A 15,000-nucleotide genomic window follows, 5' to 3' on the forward strand; every position below is an offset into this window, starting at 1 on the left:
GGGAATTCTACATCCTTCTAGAAACTCTAGTCCGGAAGAACAGATGATTTTAATAAATGGTGTAAAATTCATGCTGCTTGTTTTCTTGGACAGATCTGATGGGGATGTTTGATAAGAGGAGATTCCGGAAGCTTCTTCTCTTCATCCTGAGCTTTGAGGAACACGACCCCCGCACTCACCAGGACATGGACCCACACCGGACCACCATGAGGGATGTCTTCCGCCATTTTGATTTGGGACTGGACGTAGTGGAGTTCGTTGGACACGCACTGGCTCTGTACAGCACTGATGAGTTAGTACACACACTGACACACACTCACACACGCACACACACACACACGCGCACACACACATTCAAACTCATGCACACATACATTCACATACTCATTTATGCACACACACTCACATATACAAACACTCACATATACACACACTCACATATACACACATACACGCACGCACGCACCCACACACACACACACACGCACACATACATTCACGTACTAACTTACTCACACACACACCCACAGATCAAGACATAAAAATGGCAACATGGTAACTGTGTGCCCAATGTGTGTGTGTGTGTATGTGTGTATGTGTGTGTGTGTGTGTGTGTGTGTGTGTGTGTAGTTATCTGGACCAGCCGTGTCTGCAGACCATTAAGCGGATACGGATGTACTCGGAGTCTGTGGCTCGGTACGATCACAGTCCTTACCTGTATCCGCTGTATGGACTCGGGGAGCTGCTGCAGGGCTTTGCCAGGTACAAGCAAAGGACTTCAGGAGGCCACGCCTCCTTTACTGTCACTGTGACTGACAGAAACTGAAGCCACGCCTCCTTTACTGTCACTGTGACTGACAGAAACTGAAGCCACGCCTCCTTTACTGTCACTGTGACTGACAGAAACTGAAGCCACGCCTCCTTTACAGTCACTGTGACTGACAGAAACTGAAGTCACGCCTCCTTTATTGTCACTGTGAATGACAGAAACTGAAGCCACGCCTCCTTTACAGTCACTGACTGACAGAAACTGAAGTCACGCCTCCTTTATTGTCACTGTGAATGACAGAAACTGAAGCCACGCCTCCTTTACAGTCACTGACTGACAGAAACTGAAGTCACGCCTCCTTTATTGTCACTGTGAATGACAGAAACTGAAGCCACGCCTCCTTTACAGTCACTGACTGACAGAAACTGAAGTCACGCCTCCTTTATTGTCACTGTGAATGACAGAAACTGAAGCCACGCCTCCTTTACAGTCACTGACTGACAGAAACTGAAGTCACGCCTCCTTTATTGTCACTGTGAATGACAGAAACTGAAGCCACGCCTCCTTTACAGTCACTGACTGACAGAAACTGAAGCCACGCCTCCTTTACAGTCACTGTGACTGACAGAAACTGAAGTCACGCCTCCTTTATTGTCACTGTGACTGACAGAAACTGAAGCCACACCTCCTTTGCTAAAACATGGACATCAAGCTCTCTTTCTCTTTGAGAAATATATTTTGTGTGTGTGTGTGTGTGTAACAGGCTGAGTGCTCAGCATGGAGGAACATACATGCTGAACCGCCATGTTGATGACATCGTCATGGAGAATGGAAAAGTGGCAGGTGTGAAATCTCAGGGAGAGGTGAGGACAAAAGGCTTTGAGATTCTCATTTAAAGTAAAACTGTTCATAGAGACGTCTTAATAAAGAAACTGTTTATGCGGCTGATGTTCCAGCTTTTCCGATGTAAGCAGCTCCTGTGTGATCCCAGCTACGTCCCTAACCGGGTGAAGAAAGTGGGGCGGGTTATCAGGGTCATCTGCCTGCTGAACCATCCAATCAAAAACACTCACGATGCAAACTCATGCCAGATCATCATACCTCAGACGCAGGTGCACAGGAAATCCGGTAGGAAAGGTTATTTTATTGCAAACCCTGAGCAAAAGCGCCTTTAATGCTATGATATATTTGTATCCTCAATTTCTCATTGATCGTCATTTCTTTCCTCATATTTTTATTGGCTGTTGTGTGATTTATACAAATCAGATGCAGATTAGGGTGTATTGGGGGCATGGAATATGCAAATTAAGTCTAAATGAGTGGTAAGTAGGCAGAGCTTGTGTAAATGCAGGTGAAGTTAATTTATCACCACTTGTTTCTGTTTCTGTGTGTGTGTGAGAGTGTGTGAGAGTGCGAGTGTGTGTGAGAGTGTGTGTGTGTGTGTGTGTGAGAGTGTGTGAGAGTGTGTGAGAGTGCGAGTGTGTGTGAGAGAGAGTGTGTGTGTGTGAGTGCGAGTGTGTGTGAGAGAGAGTGTGTGAATGTGTGTGTGTGTGAGAGTGTGTGAGAGTGCGAGTGTGTGTGAGAGAGAGTGTGTGAATGTGTGTGTGTGAGAGTGTGTGAATGTCTGTGAGAGTGTGTGTGTGTGAGAGAGTGTGTGAATGTCTGAGAGTGTGTGCATTAGTGTGTGTGCGTGAGTGTGTGTGAATGTGTGTGAGTGTGTGAGAGAGAGTGTGTGAATGTGTGTGTGAGTGTGTGAGAGTGTGTGTGTGTGTGTGAGAGTGTGTGCATTAGTGTGTGTGTGTGCGTGAGTGTGTGTGAATGTGTGTGAGTGTGTGAGAGAGAGTGTGTGAATGAGTGTGTGAGTGTGTGTGTGTGTGCGTGAGAGTGTGTGAATGTCTGTGAGAGTGTGTGCATTAGTGTGTGTGTGCGTGAGTGTGTGTGAATGTGTGTGAGTGTGTGAGAGAGAGTGTGTGAATGTGTGTGTGAGTGTGTGAGAGTGTGTGTGTGTGTGTGTGTGTGAGAGTGTGTGAATGTCTGTGAGAGTGTGTGCATTAGTGTGTGTGTGCGTGAGTGTGTGTGAATGTGTGTGAGTGTGTGAGAGAGAGTGTGTGTGTGTGTGTGAGAGTGTGTGAATGTCTGTGAGAGTGTGTGCATTAGTGTGTGTGTGCGTGAGTGTGTGTGAATGTGTGTGAATGTGTGTGAGAGTGTGTGAGAGAGAGTGTGTGAATGTGTGTGTGTGTGAGAGTGTGTGTGTGTGTGTGTGTGAGTGTGTGAATGTCTGTGAGAGTGTGTGCATTAGTGTGTGTGTGCGTGAGTGTGTGTGAATGTGTGTGAGAGTGTGTGAGAGAGAGTGTGTGAATGTCTGTGAGAGTGTGTGCATTAGTGTGTGTGTGTGTGTGAATGTGTGTGAGTGTGTGAGAGAGAGTGTGTGAATGTGTGTGTGAGTGTGTGTGTGTGTGAGAGTGTGTGAATGTCTGTGAGAGTGTGTGCATTAGTGTGTGTGAGAGTGTGTGAATGTCTGTGAGAGTGTGTGCATTAGTGTGTGTGAGAGTGTGTGAATGTCTGTGAGAGTGTGTGCATTAGTGTGTGTGAGAGTGTGTGAGACATCCTGACACCGCTTGTGCCTCTCTGTACAGATATCTACGTGTGTTTGATCTCCTTCACTCATAACGTGGCTCCTGAAGGGAAGTACATTGCTGTAGTGAGCACGAGCGTGGAGACGAGTAACCCGGAGAAGGAGGTGCAGCCGGGACTGGCGCTGCTCGAACCCATCATGGAGAAGTAAACCAATCACATACACATGAGTTTAAACATTTTATTACATACACTAGCTAATGTGACTAATCTAAACGAGGTCATAAACAGATGAGGTTTTGTCTATAAACACTGTAACACACTGCAGCTTCATTAACTTTTAATTATGTAAATGTTCCTATTCTGTGAGGTTTAATATATTGAGAGTAAATAAAGATATCTAATCATCCTGCAGGTTTGTCTCCATCAGCAACGTCATGGTGCCCACAGATGATGGGAGGCGGAGTCAGGTAACCTAATCGCTGTCAATCAAAGTCACTGTCCAGTCAAGAAGTCCATTATTTAACATATATAATCAGCAATAACTGGAATTAAATTATTATTATTATCATCAACATCATTATTCTTATTATTATCATCTTATTTTTATTGTGTGTGTGTGTTTCTGGGCTCAGGTTTTCGTGTCGCACTCCTACGACGCCACCACACACTATGACATGGAGTGTGAGAACATTAAGGACCTTTTCAGGCGCATGACAGGGACAGAGTTCAGCTTCGAAGATTTTCGCAGAGAGTGCGAGGTCGACACGGACGATTAAAACTGCAGCACACACACACACACACACTTTTTAAAACTGTTGTTATGATCAAGGTCACACTTTTACCGCCGGTGTGAAGACGAGTGAAGAGAAGTGTTTAAATACTGTAAATAAAATAAAATAAAATAAAATAAACTGTGATTCAGACTCAGACACACGCATGCTATTATTATTATTATTATAATTATTATTATTATTATTAATATTAATCAGTAACTCATTCTGATTAAAGCCTCTCATCATCCCAGTGAGAGATTAGCTCAGAGTTCTGAGAAGGACAAAGCCATGTGAGACAGAGAGATGAGATGAGATGAGAGACTGGCCACAGAGAAAGAGGTTAATAAAGGATAATAGCAACCACTGACTGGGATACACACACACACACACACACACACACGCATACACACATACACCCACACACACGCACGCACGCATACACACATACAAACAAACAGCAGTGGGATGACATGATGATCGCAGTTTTTGAGGATCAATGAAGAATGTTTTTCACTTGTGACAAAACCAAAATAAATAGAGAACTGGGCATTGGGGTGACTGTCACGGATGGACAGACAGACAGACAGATTATTGCACCGTTATATAAACATTTTCTCTCATTTTATACATCTTTAATCTTCTGGCTGAATTTAAAGACAAATGAATCATTTTATGGCAAATAAAAACACAGGGTTCTGATACACAGCTATTCAAAAACACATTTATTGTACACAGTATTACAGTATTATACACACACACACTTCATTCTGATGTCACTGCAGATGGTGAAGGGGGTGGGATCAAAGCGGCTGCTGCGATTCGTCTCTCGCTTGTCAGGAAGTTGAAGGTGGCACAGGCATTCGGCTACAACAGAAGAGGAAGAAGAAGAAGAGGAGAAAGAATAGGATGACGAAGAAGAGGAGGAGGAAGAAGAAGTAGAGGAGGAGGAGGAAGAAGAGAAAGAAGAAGAGGAAGTCCTGGACTGCATTAATATAACCTATTTTCAATCCTGAATATTTTTCCACCATATTTTTGAGAAGAATGTAAAATGTTTCCTCTGGCTGTTTGGAAGTAGTGGCAGCTGAGAACTGATAAATGAAGTGACCTTCTGCGACAGGACACAGTTTTTGAGAAGACTAATAAAGTAAATAAATAAGTAATAAAATAAATAAAAACTGGACCGATGGATGAACTAATAATAATGAGAGAAAGTGTCCTCACCGTGTCCTGCACCTCCACTGCGATGCCTTTCTTCCTGATAAAAGAGAGAACGTTGGGGTCCAAACGCTCTGTACGGGCTCCTGTACCCAGAACCAACACCTCTACACACAAACACACAGAGTTTAGGAGAAGAACATGCAGAGAAAGACTGGGTTCATTTGGACGGGGTTCTGGTTCTGGTACCTATGCGCGGCTCTAGCAGGTAGAACAGAGCCAAACTCTCCACTGTTATATCTTCATGACTACCCACCTGCCAGAAGAACACACTCACATCAGGACACGTCCTACATTTCCTATAAAACACACACTACTGCACAGCTGCTGCTCACATTCCACTGTAGAATCGCCGGAGGAACCACGGCACACGGTCCAATCACTTTGTTCCCGTCGATGTTGAAGCCTCGTGAGCTGTAGCTATAGATGATGGGACCACCGCCTGGCTCCTTCTGCATCACCGTCACCGTGGTACGCTGGTACATCTCATCATCCGTCGGGCCGAGCCTGTGACCGCGGGTCAGAATCGGGCTGCAGGGGTACGAATGTGTGGCGATAAATCAGATTTAATCAAAGTGGAGCAGATTTTCATTAGAAATTTGAAATAATAATTTCCCTCTGCATGAAACCAAACAATATAAGTTAAGCCTGTTTTACATTTATTTCTATAAACATACATATTTAATAAATACTTTATAATACATGATTCTGATGATGCAGTCTGCAAAACCTGAGCAAATGTTAACTGAAGATGACTTAACAGGAGATTATGGACAGAGGTCATCAAAAATAAAAGTCTTACACACACACACACACAGAGTTGCAGTGATTAAATTCTGTAATACCTCGTGAATCTCCGGAGTCTTGTCGAACATAACCGAAAGCCGCAGTGAGATCCCTGGAGAAATAATCTCACACACACCGGCGCCGCCATCGCGGACAGACCTCACACTCACCGGGCAGCACGGGGACTCACGGGGGACACATTACCGCGTTGCACACTCCAAACTTCCGGCGACAACATCCGGCGAGTATTCGCGGAGCAAAAAAAACAAGTTCGCTTAAATTGTTTTATTAACACCAGTATTAAATATCAGATACTCTCACACACACATTTTCTATCTATATTTTCTACCGTCTTCTATATAATAAGTGGATCTAACAGCTAATTATATATATATATATATATATATATATATATATATGAACTATAAAAACTAAAAGTAAAAAAACATTTCCATTGTATAGCTAATTTTATTTTATTTTTATTTTTTTAAAAACGTCCATTTTTTCATTTTATTAAAGCGTATCGCTGCGTGCGCGCACCCCTCCATCTCGCAAGTGGGCGTGGCTGCGTACGCAGGACGCTGCGTGCGCGCCCCTTGCGGTGTTTACAGGCGTCTCGGAGCCGCTGGTGAGGCGATTCTCGCTCCGGGAGTGATATAATCTGATTTACTTTGTCATGTGGGATTAGTTGAGTGGAAATAAAAGTACTACAATACATTGCATTTAATTTAGAGTTATTTTAAAACTGAAGTAAGAAGCGCCATGTATCGGTCTCTATACGCCTTCAAGTCGAAGGAGGCGAACTCGATGCCGTTCTCGGCCGGAGAGAGTTTCCTCATCCTGGAGAGGAGCAACCAGCACTGGTGGCTGGGATCCCGCTGCAGCTCCGGGGAAACTGGCTACATCCCGGCCTCCTACCTGGAGAAAATCCAGGTACACACACACACACACACACACACACGAAAACTGACCCGTTTAATGAAACACAGGTCACGTTCTGTTTAAGTGTATTAATATGCAATGTTCAGGATCTTGTTGTTGTTGTTGTTTGTACATACAATACACCGAGCCTAAAATTAAAGAATAAAACCAATTTCATTTATCTCTCAGATGTCTGACTTAAAAATCGCTGATGCGCGTGACCGCCGCATTATTCTGCATTCTGATTGGTTGTTTAAGTAATGACCACGCCCCTCTCGCGCAATAAATCAGGAAGTTAGGCAGAATGCGCCAGATGGCCTTCTGCTCTTCTGCTCTGTGCGTCCACTCTCATTCAGTCTAATTCAATAATTTACAGACATCTGTTCTCTGGGTAGAGTTATTCACAACTATAACATCAGAAAGATGAATAATTTAACCGAATGTCAAGAATGATAAAATGTTTTATCATTATGGCTGAAAACGCTCAGCTTTATCAGTGCACAGAAATACAGTGGTGATGTACTGCACCTAATTAATGTATGTGTATTATATAGATGCTCTGAGAGTGTGTGAGTGAGTGAGTGTGAATGTGTGTGTGTGTGTGTGTGTGTGTGTGTGCTGAAACTGATGACAGATGGTGGACAGTTTGTTAAAGGTGACAGAAACATGAATTACAGCATGGCATCATTCTGATAACAATAACAGGCATAAAAATGATATAAGACAATCTCTCTCTCACACACACACACAGCCCTGTGAGAGATATGCTATTTATCTTGATTTATCTTATAGTGAAAATACTTTACAGCATTACTGCTACATGCAGAATAGTCAAGATTCTTATGAGCTTTTTCAATGACAAAACTGAAAACACCTCTCTCTCTGTCTCTCGCTCTGTCGCTCTCGCTCTGTCGCTTTCTCTCTCTCTCTCTCTCTCTCTCTCACTCTGTCACTTTCTCTGTCTCTCTCTCTCGCTGTTCCTGTCTCTCTTTCTCTCTGTCTCTGTCTCTCTCTCTCTCAGGCTCCGGAGCATGATGAGGTTTTGCAGTCGATAGACAGAGCCATTGAGGGGATCCACAACGTGGCCATGAAAAACGGAGGGAAGTACAACCTGGAGCAGAGAGATGTGCTGCAGTGAGTCCTGGTTTCTATGATGACAGAGCAGTGTGTTCACGCTTCCTGGGGTTACACTCGACATATGCTCTCTGATAGCTAGCTAGTTAGCTAGACATGCAGTACGTCACAGCCGCCTGTGTCCCCTTTGTTTGTCTGGACGATTTTATCTCGATGTTCACTCAAGGGCAACTCAGGGCTGAAACCTTCCTGTCTGTCATGTTGCAATGGCGACCTGTAAAATAAGCCTGCTCTTCTGGGATGAATGTTTGTCTATGTGCAGCAGCATGGATATTTTCTGTCCGCTTCTCTTTTAAAGTTTGCCTTGTTGTTGTGATTGTTGTCATGAACTGTGTCTCACATCAACAGACACACTGTTCTGTAGTATGGAGTCCTGAAAGTGTGTGTTGGGGGTAATTTCTTTCTCCCGCCCTCTCACAGGAAGCTGATCCACCACAGGAAGGAGACACTGTCTCGCCGGAGTCCAACACCATCCAATCACAAAACAGGAATTCCTTCCTCCAGCAGTGAGATGTCTCTGAGCTCCACCCACCAAACACCCAATGGCCTGAGCCGGGCTTACAGCTGCCAGGCCAGCGAGTCAATCACAGATAACACAGAGAATGTGAATGTAACAGGACTTTATCAGGTACAGATGAAGTACACACACACACACACACACACACACACTCATTAATACTCTTTGCTGGTCTTCCTTCAGGTTCCTCCTCAGCCTCGTCGAGCTGCTCCCATAACTCCACCCCCTCCAGAGAAACGGAAGGAAAACCGACGCCTAGGTGTGTAAGCCACACCCCCAAATGTGACTTTATTATCATATTTATTCATAATTCACACAGTTTAAGGATTTTTAATGTCCTGAAGTGTGAGTTAACAAGTGGATAAAAGGTCATATTTATATGTCAAAGTACATATTAATTAATTAAATTTCAAATTTGATTTATAAAACATTGAGAAATTATTTTTGTAACTGAACTCTATTGCATATCATGAATGTGAATAAGTTGTTTATAACATTTTTGTCAAATATGAGTTTGTTATTGTTATTACAGGTCCTGAGGTTCCAGTCAGAGTGATCTCCTCTGGCTCCACCCTCACCCCTGGACAGACCACCCCTGTATCTAGTTCTCCGACTATAAGCTCCACCTCCTCCCAGTCCAGCTCCACCCACTCCATTCTACTCTCTGATGACAGCCTTCCCAGTGCATCTAGCACTCCACCTCCTGTGCCGAGCCGAACAAAAGCCCCGCCCCCTCCTCCTCCTGACATCTCTCAAACCCAGAAGACCCCGCCCCTTCCACAGCATGACCTCTCCCACTTTAAAAAGACCATGCCTCCTCCCCCTCCACCTGAGCTGTCCCACTCTGAAAAGACTCCACCTCCTCCTCCACCTGAATCCTCCTCTTTTTCCAACAAAGGTCCGGCCCCTCAACCCCAGCCTCAGCCAATCACATCTGAGCCTTACATTTCGGACCAGTCAGAAGCCGAGTGGCCCTCAGCCCCGCCCCCTGTATCTTTCAGCCCCACTGGTACTGACAGCCCCACATGTTTGTCCTTGGTTCCCATGACGACAGGGGCCGAGCTGATTGAGCTTGTTAGAAAGAACACAGGCCTTAGTTATGAGATGTCACGTGTCGCTGTGGGCGTGGTCGTTGGCCATCTCCAGGCGACCATCCCGGGGGCGGCGGCCGAACTGGAGCAGGTGTTGCTCTCTTTGGTAGAGAGCAAGGTTAGCAAACAGCAGCTACGTGACTGAATACAGAGTTTATTTAACGTGTTTATTTAACGTGTTTACACACACAGTCACCTGCATCTTTAGTTATATATTTAGAGGTCCTGCTAAAGATATAAAATGATTGGTTATCATTTTAGGACCTGAGTGTGGCCTTGCCACGGGGACAGGTGTGTCACGATGAACAGAGGTTGGAGGTGATCTTCAGTGATTTAGCTCGTCACCGTGACGACTCGCAGCAGCGCAGCTGGGCTCTGTACGAGGACCATGAGCTGATCGCATGCTACCTGGAGGAGCTACTGCAGATACTGGTGAATACACACACACACACACTATAATTAACTTTGGTTTCAGTTCTTTGTAGCTAGGTTTCATATCCTCTATGTGTGTGTGTGTTTAGACAGATGCAGATCCAGAGGTGTGTAAGAGGATGTGCCGGGCCAATGAGTCTGAGCCTGTACTGTCTCTTGTCTCTTATTATCAGATGGTGAGGAAACACGTTGTTTCTCAAAGCCACACACACACACACATGCCTGTGTTAAATAGAGTGTTGTGTGTGCCATTATGCAGGAACATCGTGTCTCTCTGCGGCTGCTGCTGTTGAAGGTGTTTGGTGCAATGTGTGGTCTGGACGCCTCGCTCATCTCCACACTGCTCAACTCCATCCTTCCCATGGAGCTCGCACGAGACCTTCAGAGCAACACACATGGTGAGAACACACACACACACACACATATCATCAGGAAGAGTGACAGAGGGGTGGTGAGAGAGAGAGAGAGGAAGAGTGACAGAGGGGTGGTGAGAGAGAGAGAGAGAGAGGAAGAGTGACAGAGGGGTGGTGAGAGAGAGAGAGAGAGAGAGAGAGGAAGAGTGACAGAGGGGTGGTGAGAGAGAGAGAGGAAGAGTGACAGAGGGGTGGTGAGAGAGAGAGGAAGAGTCAGAGAGAGAGTGGGGGGGGTGAAAAAGAGAGAGGAAGAGTGAGAGAGGGGTGGTGAGAGAGAGTGTGGGGGGGTGAGAGAGAGAGAGAGAGGAAGAGTGAGAGAGGGGTGGTGAGAGAGAGAGAGAGAGGAAGAGTGACAGAGGGGTGGTGAGAGAGAGAGAGGAAGAGTGACAGAGGGGTGGTGAGAGAGAGAGAGAGGAAGAGTGACAGAGGGGTGGTGAGAGAGAGAGAGAGAGAGAGGAAGAGTGACAGAGGGGTGGTGAGAGAGAGAGAGAGAGAGAGAGAGAGAGGAAGAGTGACAGGGGTGGTGAGAGAGAGAGAGGAAGAGTGACAGAGGGGTGGTGAGAGAGAGAGAGAGAGAGAGAGAGTCAGAGAGAGAGTGGGGGGGTGAAAAGAGAGAGGAAGAGTGAGAGAGAGGGTGGTGAGAGAGGGGTGGTGAGAGAGAGAGAGAGAGAGAGAGGAAGAGTGAGAGAGGGGTGGTGAGAGAGAGAGAGAGGAAGAGTGACAGAGGGGTGGTGAGAGAGAGAGAGGAAGAGTGACAGAGGGGTGGTGAGAGAGAGAGAGAGGAAGAGTGACAGAGGGGTGGTGAGAGAGAGGAAGAGTGACAGAGGGGTGGTGAGAGAGAGAGAGGAAGAGTGACAGAGGGGTGGTGAGAGAGAGAGAGAGGAAGAGTGACAGAGGGGTGGTGAGAGAGAGAGAGGAAGAGTGACAGAGGGGTGGTGAGAGAGAGAGAGAGAGAGAGGAAGAGTGACAGAGGGGGTGGTGAGAGAGAGAGAGAGAGAAGAGAGTGACAGAGGGGTGGTGAGAGAGAGAGAGAGGAAGAGTGACAGAGGGGTGGTGAGAGAGAGAGGAAGAGTGACAGAGGGGTGGTGAGAGAGAGAGAGAGGAAGAGTGACAGAGGGGTGGTGAGAGAGAGAGAGGAAGAGTGACAGAGGGGTGGTGAGAGAGAGAGAGGAAGAGTGACAGAGGGGTGAGGTGAGAGAGAGAGAGAGAGAGAAGAGTGACAGAGGGGGTGGTGAGAGAGAGAGAGAGAGAGAGGAAGAGTGACAGAGGGGTGGTGAGAGAGAGAGAGAGAGAGGAAGAGTGACAGAGGGTGGTGAGAGAGAGAGAGAGAGAGGAAAGAGTGACAGAGGGGTGGTGAGAGAGAGAGAGAGAGAGGAGAGAAGAGTGACAGAGGGGTGGTGAGAGAGAGAGAGAGAGGAAGAGTGACAGAGGGGTGGTGAGAGAGAGAGAGGAAGAGTGACAGAGGGGTGGTGAGAGAGAGAGAGAGGAAGAGTGACAGAGGGGTGGTGAGAGAGAGAGAGAGAGAGGAAGAGTGACAGAGGGGTGGTGAGAGAGAGAGAGAGAGAGGAAGAGTGACAGAGGGGTGGTGAGAGAGAGAGAGAGAGGAAGAGTGACAGAGGGGTGGTGAGAGAGAGAGAGAGGAAGAGTGACAGAGGGGTGGTGAGAGAGAGAGAGAGAGGAAGAGTGACAGAGGGGTGGTGAGAGAGTGAGAGAGAGAGAGAGAGAGAGGAGGAGTGAGAGAGGGGGGGTGAGAGAGAGAGAGAGGAAGAGTGACAGAGGGGTGGGGAGAGAGAGAGAGAGGAAGAGTGACAGAGGGGTGGTGAGAGAGAGAGAGAGAGAGAGAGAGGAAGAGTGACAGAGGGGTGGTGAGAGAGAGAGAGAGAGAGAGAGAGAGAGGAAGAGTGACAGAGGGGTGGTGAGAGAGGGAGAGGGAGAGGATGAGTGACAGAGGGGGTGGTGAGAGAGAGAGAGAGGAAGAGTGACAGAGAGTGGGGGGTGAAAGAGAGAGAGGAAGAGTGAGAGAGGAGAGAGAGAGGGTGAGAGAGAGAGAGAGAGAGAGGAAGAGTGACAGAGGGGTGGTGAGAGAGAGAGAGAGAGGAAGAGTGACAGAGGGGTGGTGAGAGAGAGAGAGAGAGAGAGGAAGAGAGAGAGAGAGGAAGAGTGACAGAGGGGTGGTGAGAGAGAGAGAGAGAGAGAGAGGAAGAGTGACAGAGGGGTGGTGAGAGAGAGAGAGAGAGAGAGAGTGACAGAGGGGTGGTGAGAGAGAGAGAGGGAGGGTAACAGAGGGGTGTTGAGAGAGAGAGAGGAAGAGAGAGAGAGAGAGAGTGGTGAGAGAGAGAGAGAGGAAAGAGTGACAGAGGGGGTGGTGAGAGAGAGAGAGAGAGGGAGAGTGACAGAGGGGTGGTGAGAGAGAGAGAGAGAGAGAGAGAGAGGAAGAGTGACAGAGGGGTGGTGAGAGAGAGAGAGAGAGAGAGGAAGAGTGAGAGAGGGGTGGTGAGAGAGAGAGAGAGGAAGAGTGACAGAGGGGTGGTGAGAGAGAGAGAGAGAGGAAGAGTGACAGAGGGGTGGTGTGGGAGAGAGAGAGAGAGAGAGGAAGAGTGACAGAGGGTGGTGAGAGAGAGAGAGGAGAAGAGTGACAGAGGGGTGGTGAGAGAGAGAGAGAGAGAGAGAAGAGTGACAGAGGGGGTGGTGAGAGAGAGAGAGAGAGATGACAGAGGGTGGTGAGAGAGAGAGAGAGGAAGAGTGACAGAGGGTGGTGAGAGAGAGAGAGAGAGGAAGAGTGACAGAGGGTGGTGAGAGAGAGAGAGAGAAGAGGAGAGAGAGAGTGGTGGTGAGAGAGAGAGAGAAGAGTGACAGAGAGGGGTGGTGAGAGAGAGAGAGAGAGAGAGAAGAGTGACAGAGGAGAGAGTGAGAGAGAGAGAGAGAGGAAGAGTGACAGAGGGTGGTGAGAGAGAGAGAGAGAGAGGAAGAGTGACAGAGGGGTGGTGAGAGAGAGAGAGAGGAAGAGTGACAGAGGGTGGTGAGAGAGAGAGAGAGAGAGGAAAGAGTGACAGAGGGTGGTGAGAGAGAGAGGAAGAGTGACAGAGGGGGTGGTGAGAGAGAGAGAGGAAGAGTGACAGAGGGGTGGTGAGAGAGAGAGAGAGAGGAAGAGTGACAGAGGGGTGAGAGAGCGAGAGAGAGAGAGGAAGAGTGACAGAGGGGTGGTGAGAGAGAGAGAGAGAGAGAGAAGAGTGACAGAGGGGTGGTGAGAGAGAGAGAGAGAGAAGAGTGACAGAGGGGTGGTGAGAGAGAGAGAGAGAGGAAGAGGGACAGGGGGGGGGCGAGAGAGAGAGAGAGAGAGGAAGAGTGACAGAGGGGTGGTGAGAGAGAGAGAGAGAGAGAGAGAGAGGAAGAGTGACAGAGGGGTGGTGAGAGAGAGAGAGAGAGAGGAAGAGTGACAGAGGGGTGGTGAGAGAGAGAGAGGAAGAGTGACAGAGGGAGTGGTGGTGAGAGAGAGAGAGAGGAAGAGTGACAGAGGGGTGGTGAGAGAGAGAGAGAAGAGAGTGACAGAGGGGGTGGTGAGAGAGAGAGAGAGAGAGAGAGAGGAAGAGTGACAGAGGGGTGGTGAGAGAGAGAGAGAGGAAGAGAGAGAGAGAGGAAGAGTGACAGAGGGGTGGTGAGAGAGAGAGGGAGAGAAGAAGAATGACAGTGGGGAGGTGAGAGGCAGAGAGAGAGAGGAAGAGTGACAGAGGGGGGGTGAGTGAGAGAGAGAGAGAGGAAGAGTGACAGAGGGGTGGTGAGAGAGAGAGAGAGGAAGAGTGACAGAGGGGTGGTGAGAGAGAGAGAGAGAGAGAGAGGAAGAGTGACAGAGGAGTGGTGAGAGAGAGAGAGAGAGGAAGAGTGTCAGAGGGGGGGTGAGAGAGAGAGAGAGAGAGAGAGAGAGAGAGAGTGGGGGTGAGAGAGAGAGAGAGAGAGAGAGAGAGAGAGAGAGAGAGAGTGGGGGTGAGAGAGAGAGAGAGAGAGAGAAGAGTGAGAGGGTGGTGAGAGAGAGAGAGAGAGAGAGAGGAAGAGTGAGAGAGGGGTGGTGAGAGAGAGAGAGAGAGAGAGAGGAAGAGTGACAGAGGGGTGGTGAGAGAGAGAGAGAGGAAGAGTGACAGAGGGGTGGTGAGAGAGAGAGAGAGAGAGAGAGGAAGAGTGACAGAGGGGTGGTGAGAGAGAGAGAGAGAGAGAGGAAGAGTGACAGAGGGGTGGTGAGAGAGAGAGAGAGAGAGAGAGAGGAAGAGTGACAGAGGGGTGGTGAGAGAGAGAGAGAGAGAGAGGAAGAGTGACAGAGGGGTGGTGAGAGAGAGAGAGAGGAAGAGTGACAGAGGGGTGGTGAGAGAGAGAGAGAGAG

General features: G+C 47.8%; 3 protein-coding genes across 4 annotated transcripts in view; 2 read left to right on the forward strand and 1 right to left on the reverse strand.

Annotated features, from left to right (window-relative positions):
* Window positions 1-4,210, forward strand: part of zgc:112334 (uncharacterized protein LOC619199 homolog) — a 6,946-nt gene extending 2,736 nt beyond the window's left edge. The window contains exons 6-12 of one of the 2 annotated variants that reach the window (XM_058373646.1): window positions 94-292; window positions 631-762; window positions 1,533-1,632; window positions 1,726-1,897; window positions 3,406-3,550; window positions 3,759-3,813; window positions 3,979-4,210. In XM_058373646.1, coding sequence (XP_058229629.1) covers window positions 94-292; window positions 631-762; window positions 1,533-1,632; window positions 1,726-1,897; window positions 3,406-3,550; window positions 3,759-3,813; window positions 3,979-4,122 — 947 coding nt within the window. In that variant the 3' untranslated portion in view covers window positions 4,123-4,210. The remainder of the gene's footprint in view (window positions 1-93; window positions 293-630; window positions 763-1,532; window positions 1,633-1,725; window positions 1,898-3,405; window positions 3,551-3,758; window positions 3,814-3,978) is intronic. The other variant, XM_058373647.1, reaches the window with a different exon arrangement.
* A 616-nt stretch (window positions 4,211-4,826) lies between these two features.
* ndufaf3 (NADH:ubiquinone oxidoreductase complex assembly factor) lies at window positions 4,827-6,340 on the reverse strand. The gene is made up of 5 exons (XM_058373691.1): window positions 6,180-6,340; window positions 5,670-5,865; window positions 5,524-5,590; window positions 5,341-5,441; window positions 4,827-4,983 (listed from the first exon to the last, which is right to left on the reverse strand). Exons 1-5 carry the CDS (start codon window positions 6,266-6,268, stop codon window positions 4,882-4,884), a joined length of 555 nt encoding a protein of 184 aa, XP_058229674.1. The 5' UTR covers window positions 6,269-6,340; the 3' UTR covers window positions 4,827-4,881.
* A 353-nt stretch (window positions 6,341-6,693) lies between these two features.
* Window positions 6,694-15,000, forward strand: part of LOC131342766 (NCK-interacting protein with SH3 domain-like) — a 12,846-nt gene continuing 4,539 nt past the window's right edge. Inside the window, exons 1-8 of the mRNA XM_058373977.1 lie at window positions 6,694-7,053; window positions 8,063-8,175; window positions 8,596-8,803; window positions 8,876-8,951; window positions 9,225-9,901; window positions 10,045-10,215; window positions 10,305-10,391; window positions 10,475-10,613. Of these exons, the coding sequence (XP_058229960.1) occupies window positions 6,883-7,053; window positions 8,063-8,175; window positions 8,596-8,803; window positions 8,876-8,951; window positions 9,225-9,901; window positions 10,045-10,215; window positions 10,305-10,391; window positions 10,475-10,613 (1,642 nt within the window). The 5' untranslated portion in view covers window positions 6,694-6,882. The remainder of the gene's footprint in view (window positions 7,054-8,062; window positions 8,176-8,595; window positions 8,804-8,875; window positions 8,952-9,224; window positions 9,902-10,044; window positions 10,216-10,304; window positions 10,392-10,474; window positions 10,614-15,000) is intronic.

Source organism: Hemibagrus wyckioides, linkage group LG21 (genome assembly GCF_019097595.1).
Source record: "Hemibagrus wyckioides isolate EC202008001 linkage group LG21, SWU_Hwy_1.0, whole genome shotgun sequence".
NCBI classification, from domain to species: domain Eukaryota; kingdom Metazoa; phylum Chordata; class Actinopteri; order Siluriformes; family Bagridae; genus Hemibagrus; species Hemibagrus wyckioides.

Bases quoted from the DNA above. Each gene is read 5' to 3' on its own strand.
- ndufaf3 (XM_058373691.1), bottom strand. From the start codon at position 6,268: ATGGCGGCGCCGGTGTGTGTGAGATTATTTCTCCAGGGATCTCACTGC. The intron at 5,591-5,669 runs GTGAGCAGCAGC...TTCTTCTGGCAG, and splicing joins CGGCGATTCTACAGTGGAAT to GTGGGTAGTCATGAAGATAT. The intron at 4,984-5,340 runs GTGAGGACACTT...CTTCTGTTGTAG, and splicing joins CAGTGGAGGTGCAGGACACG to CCGAATGCCTGTGCCACCTT.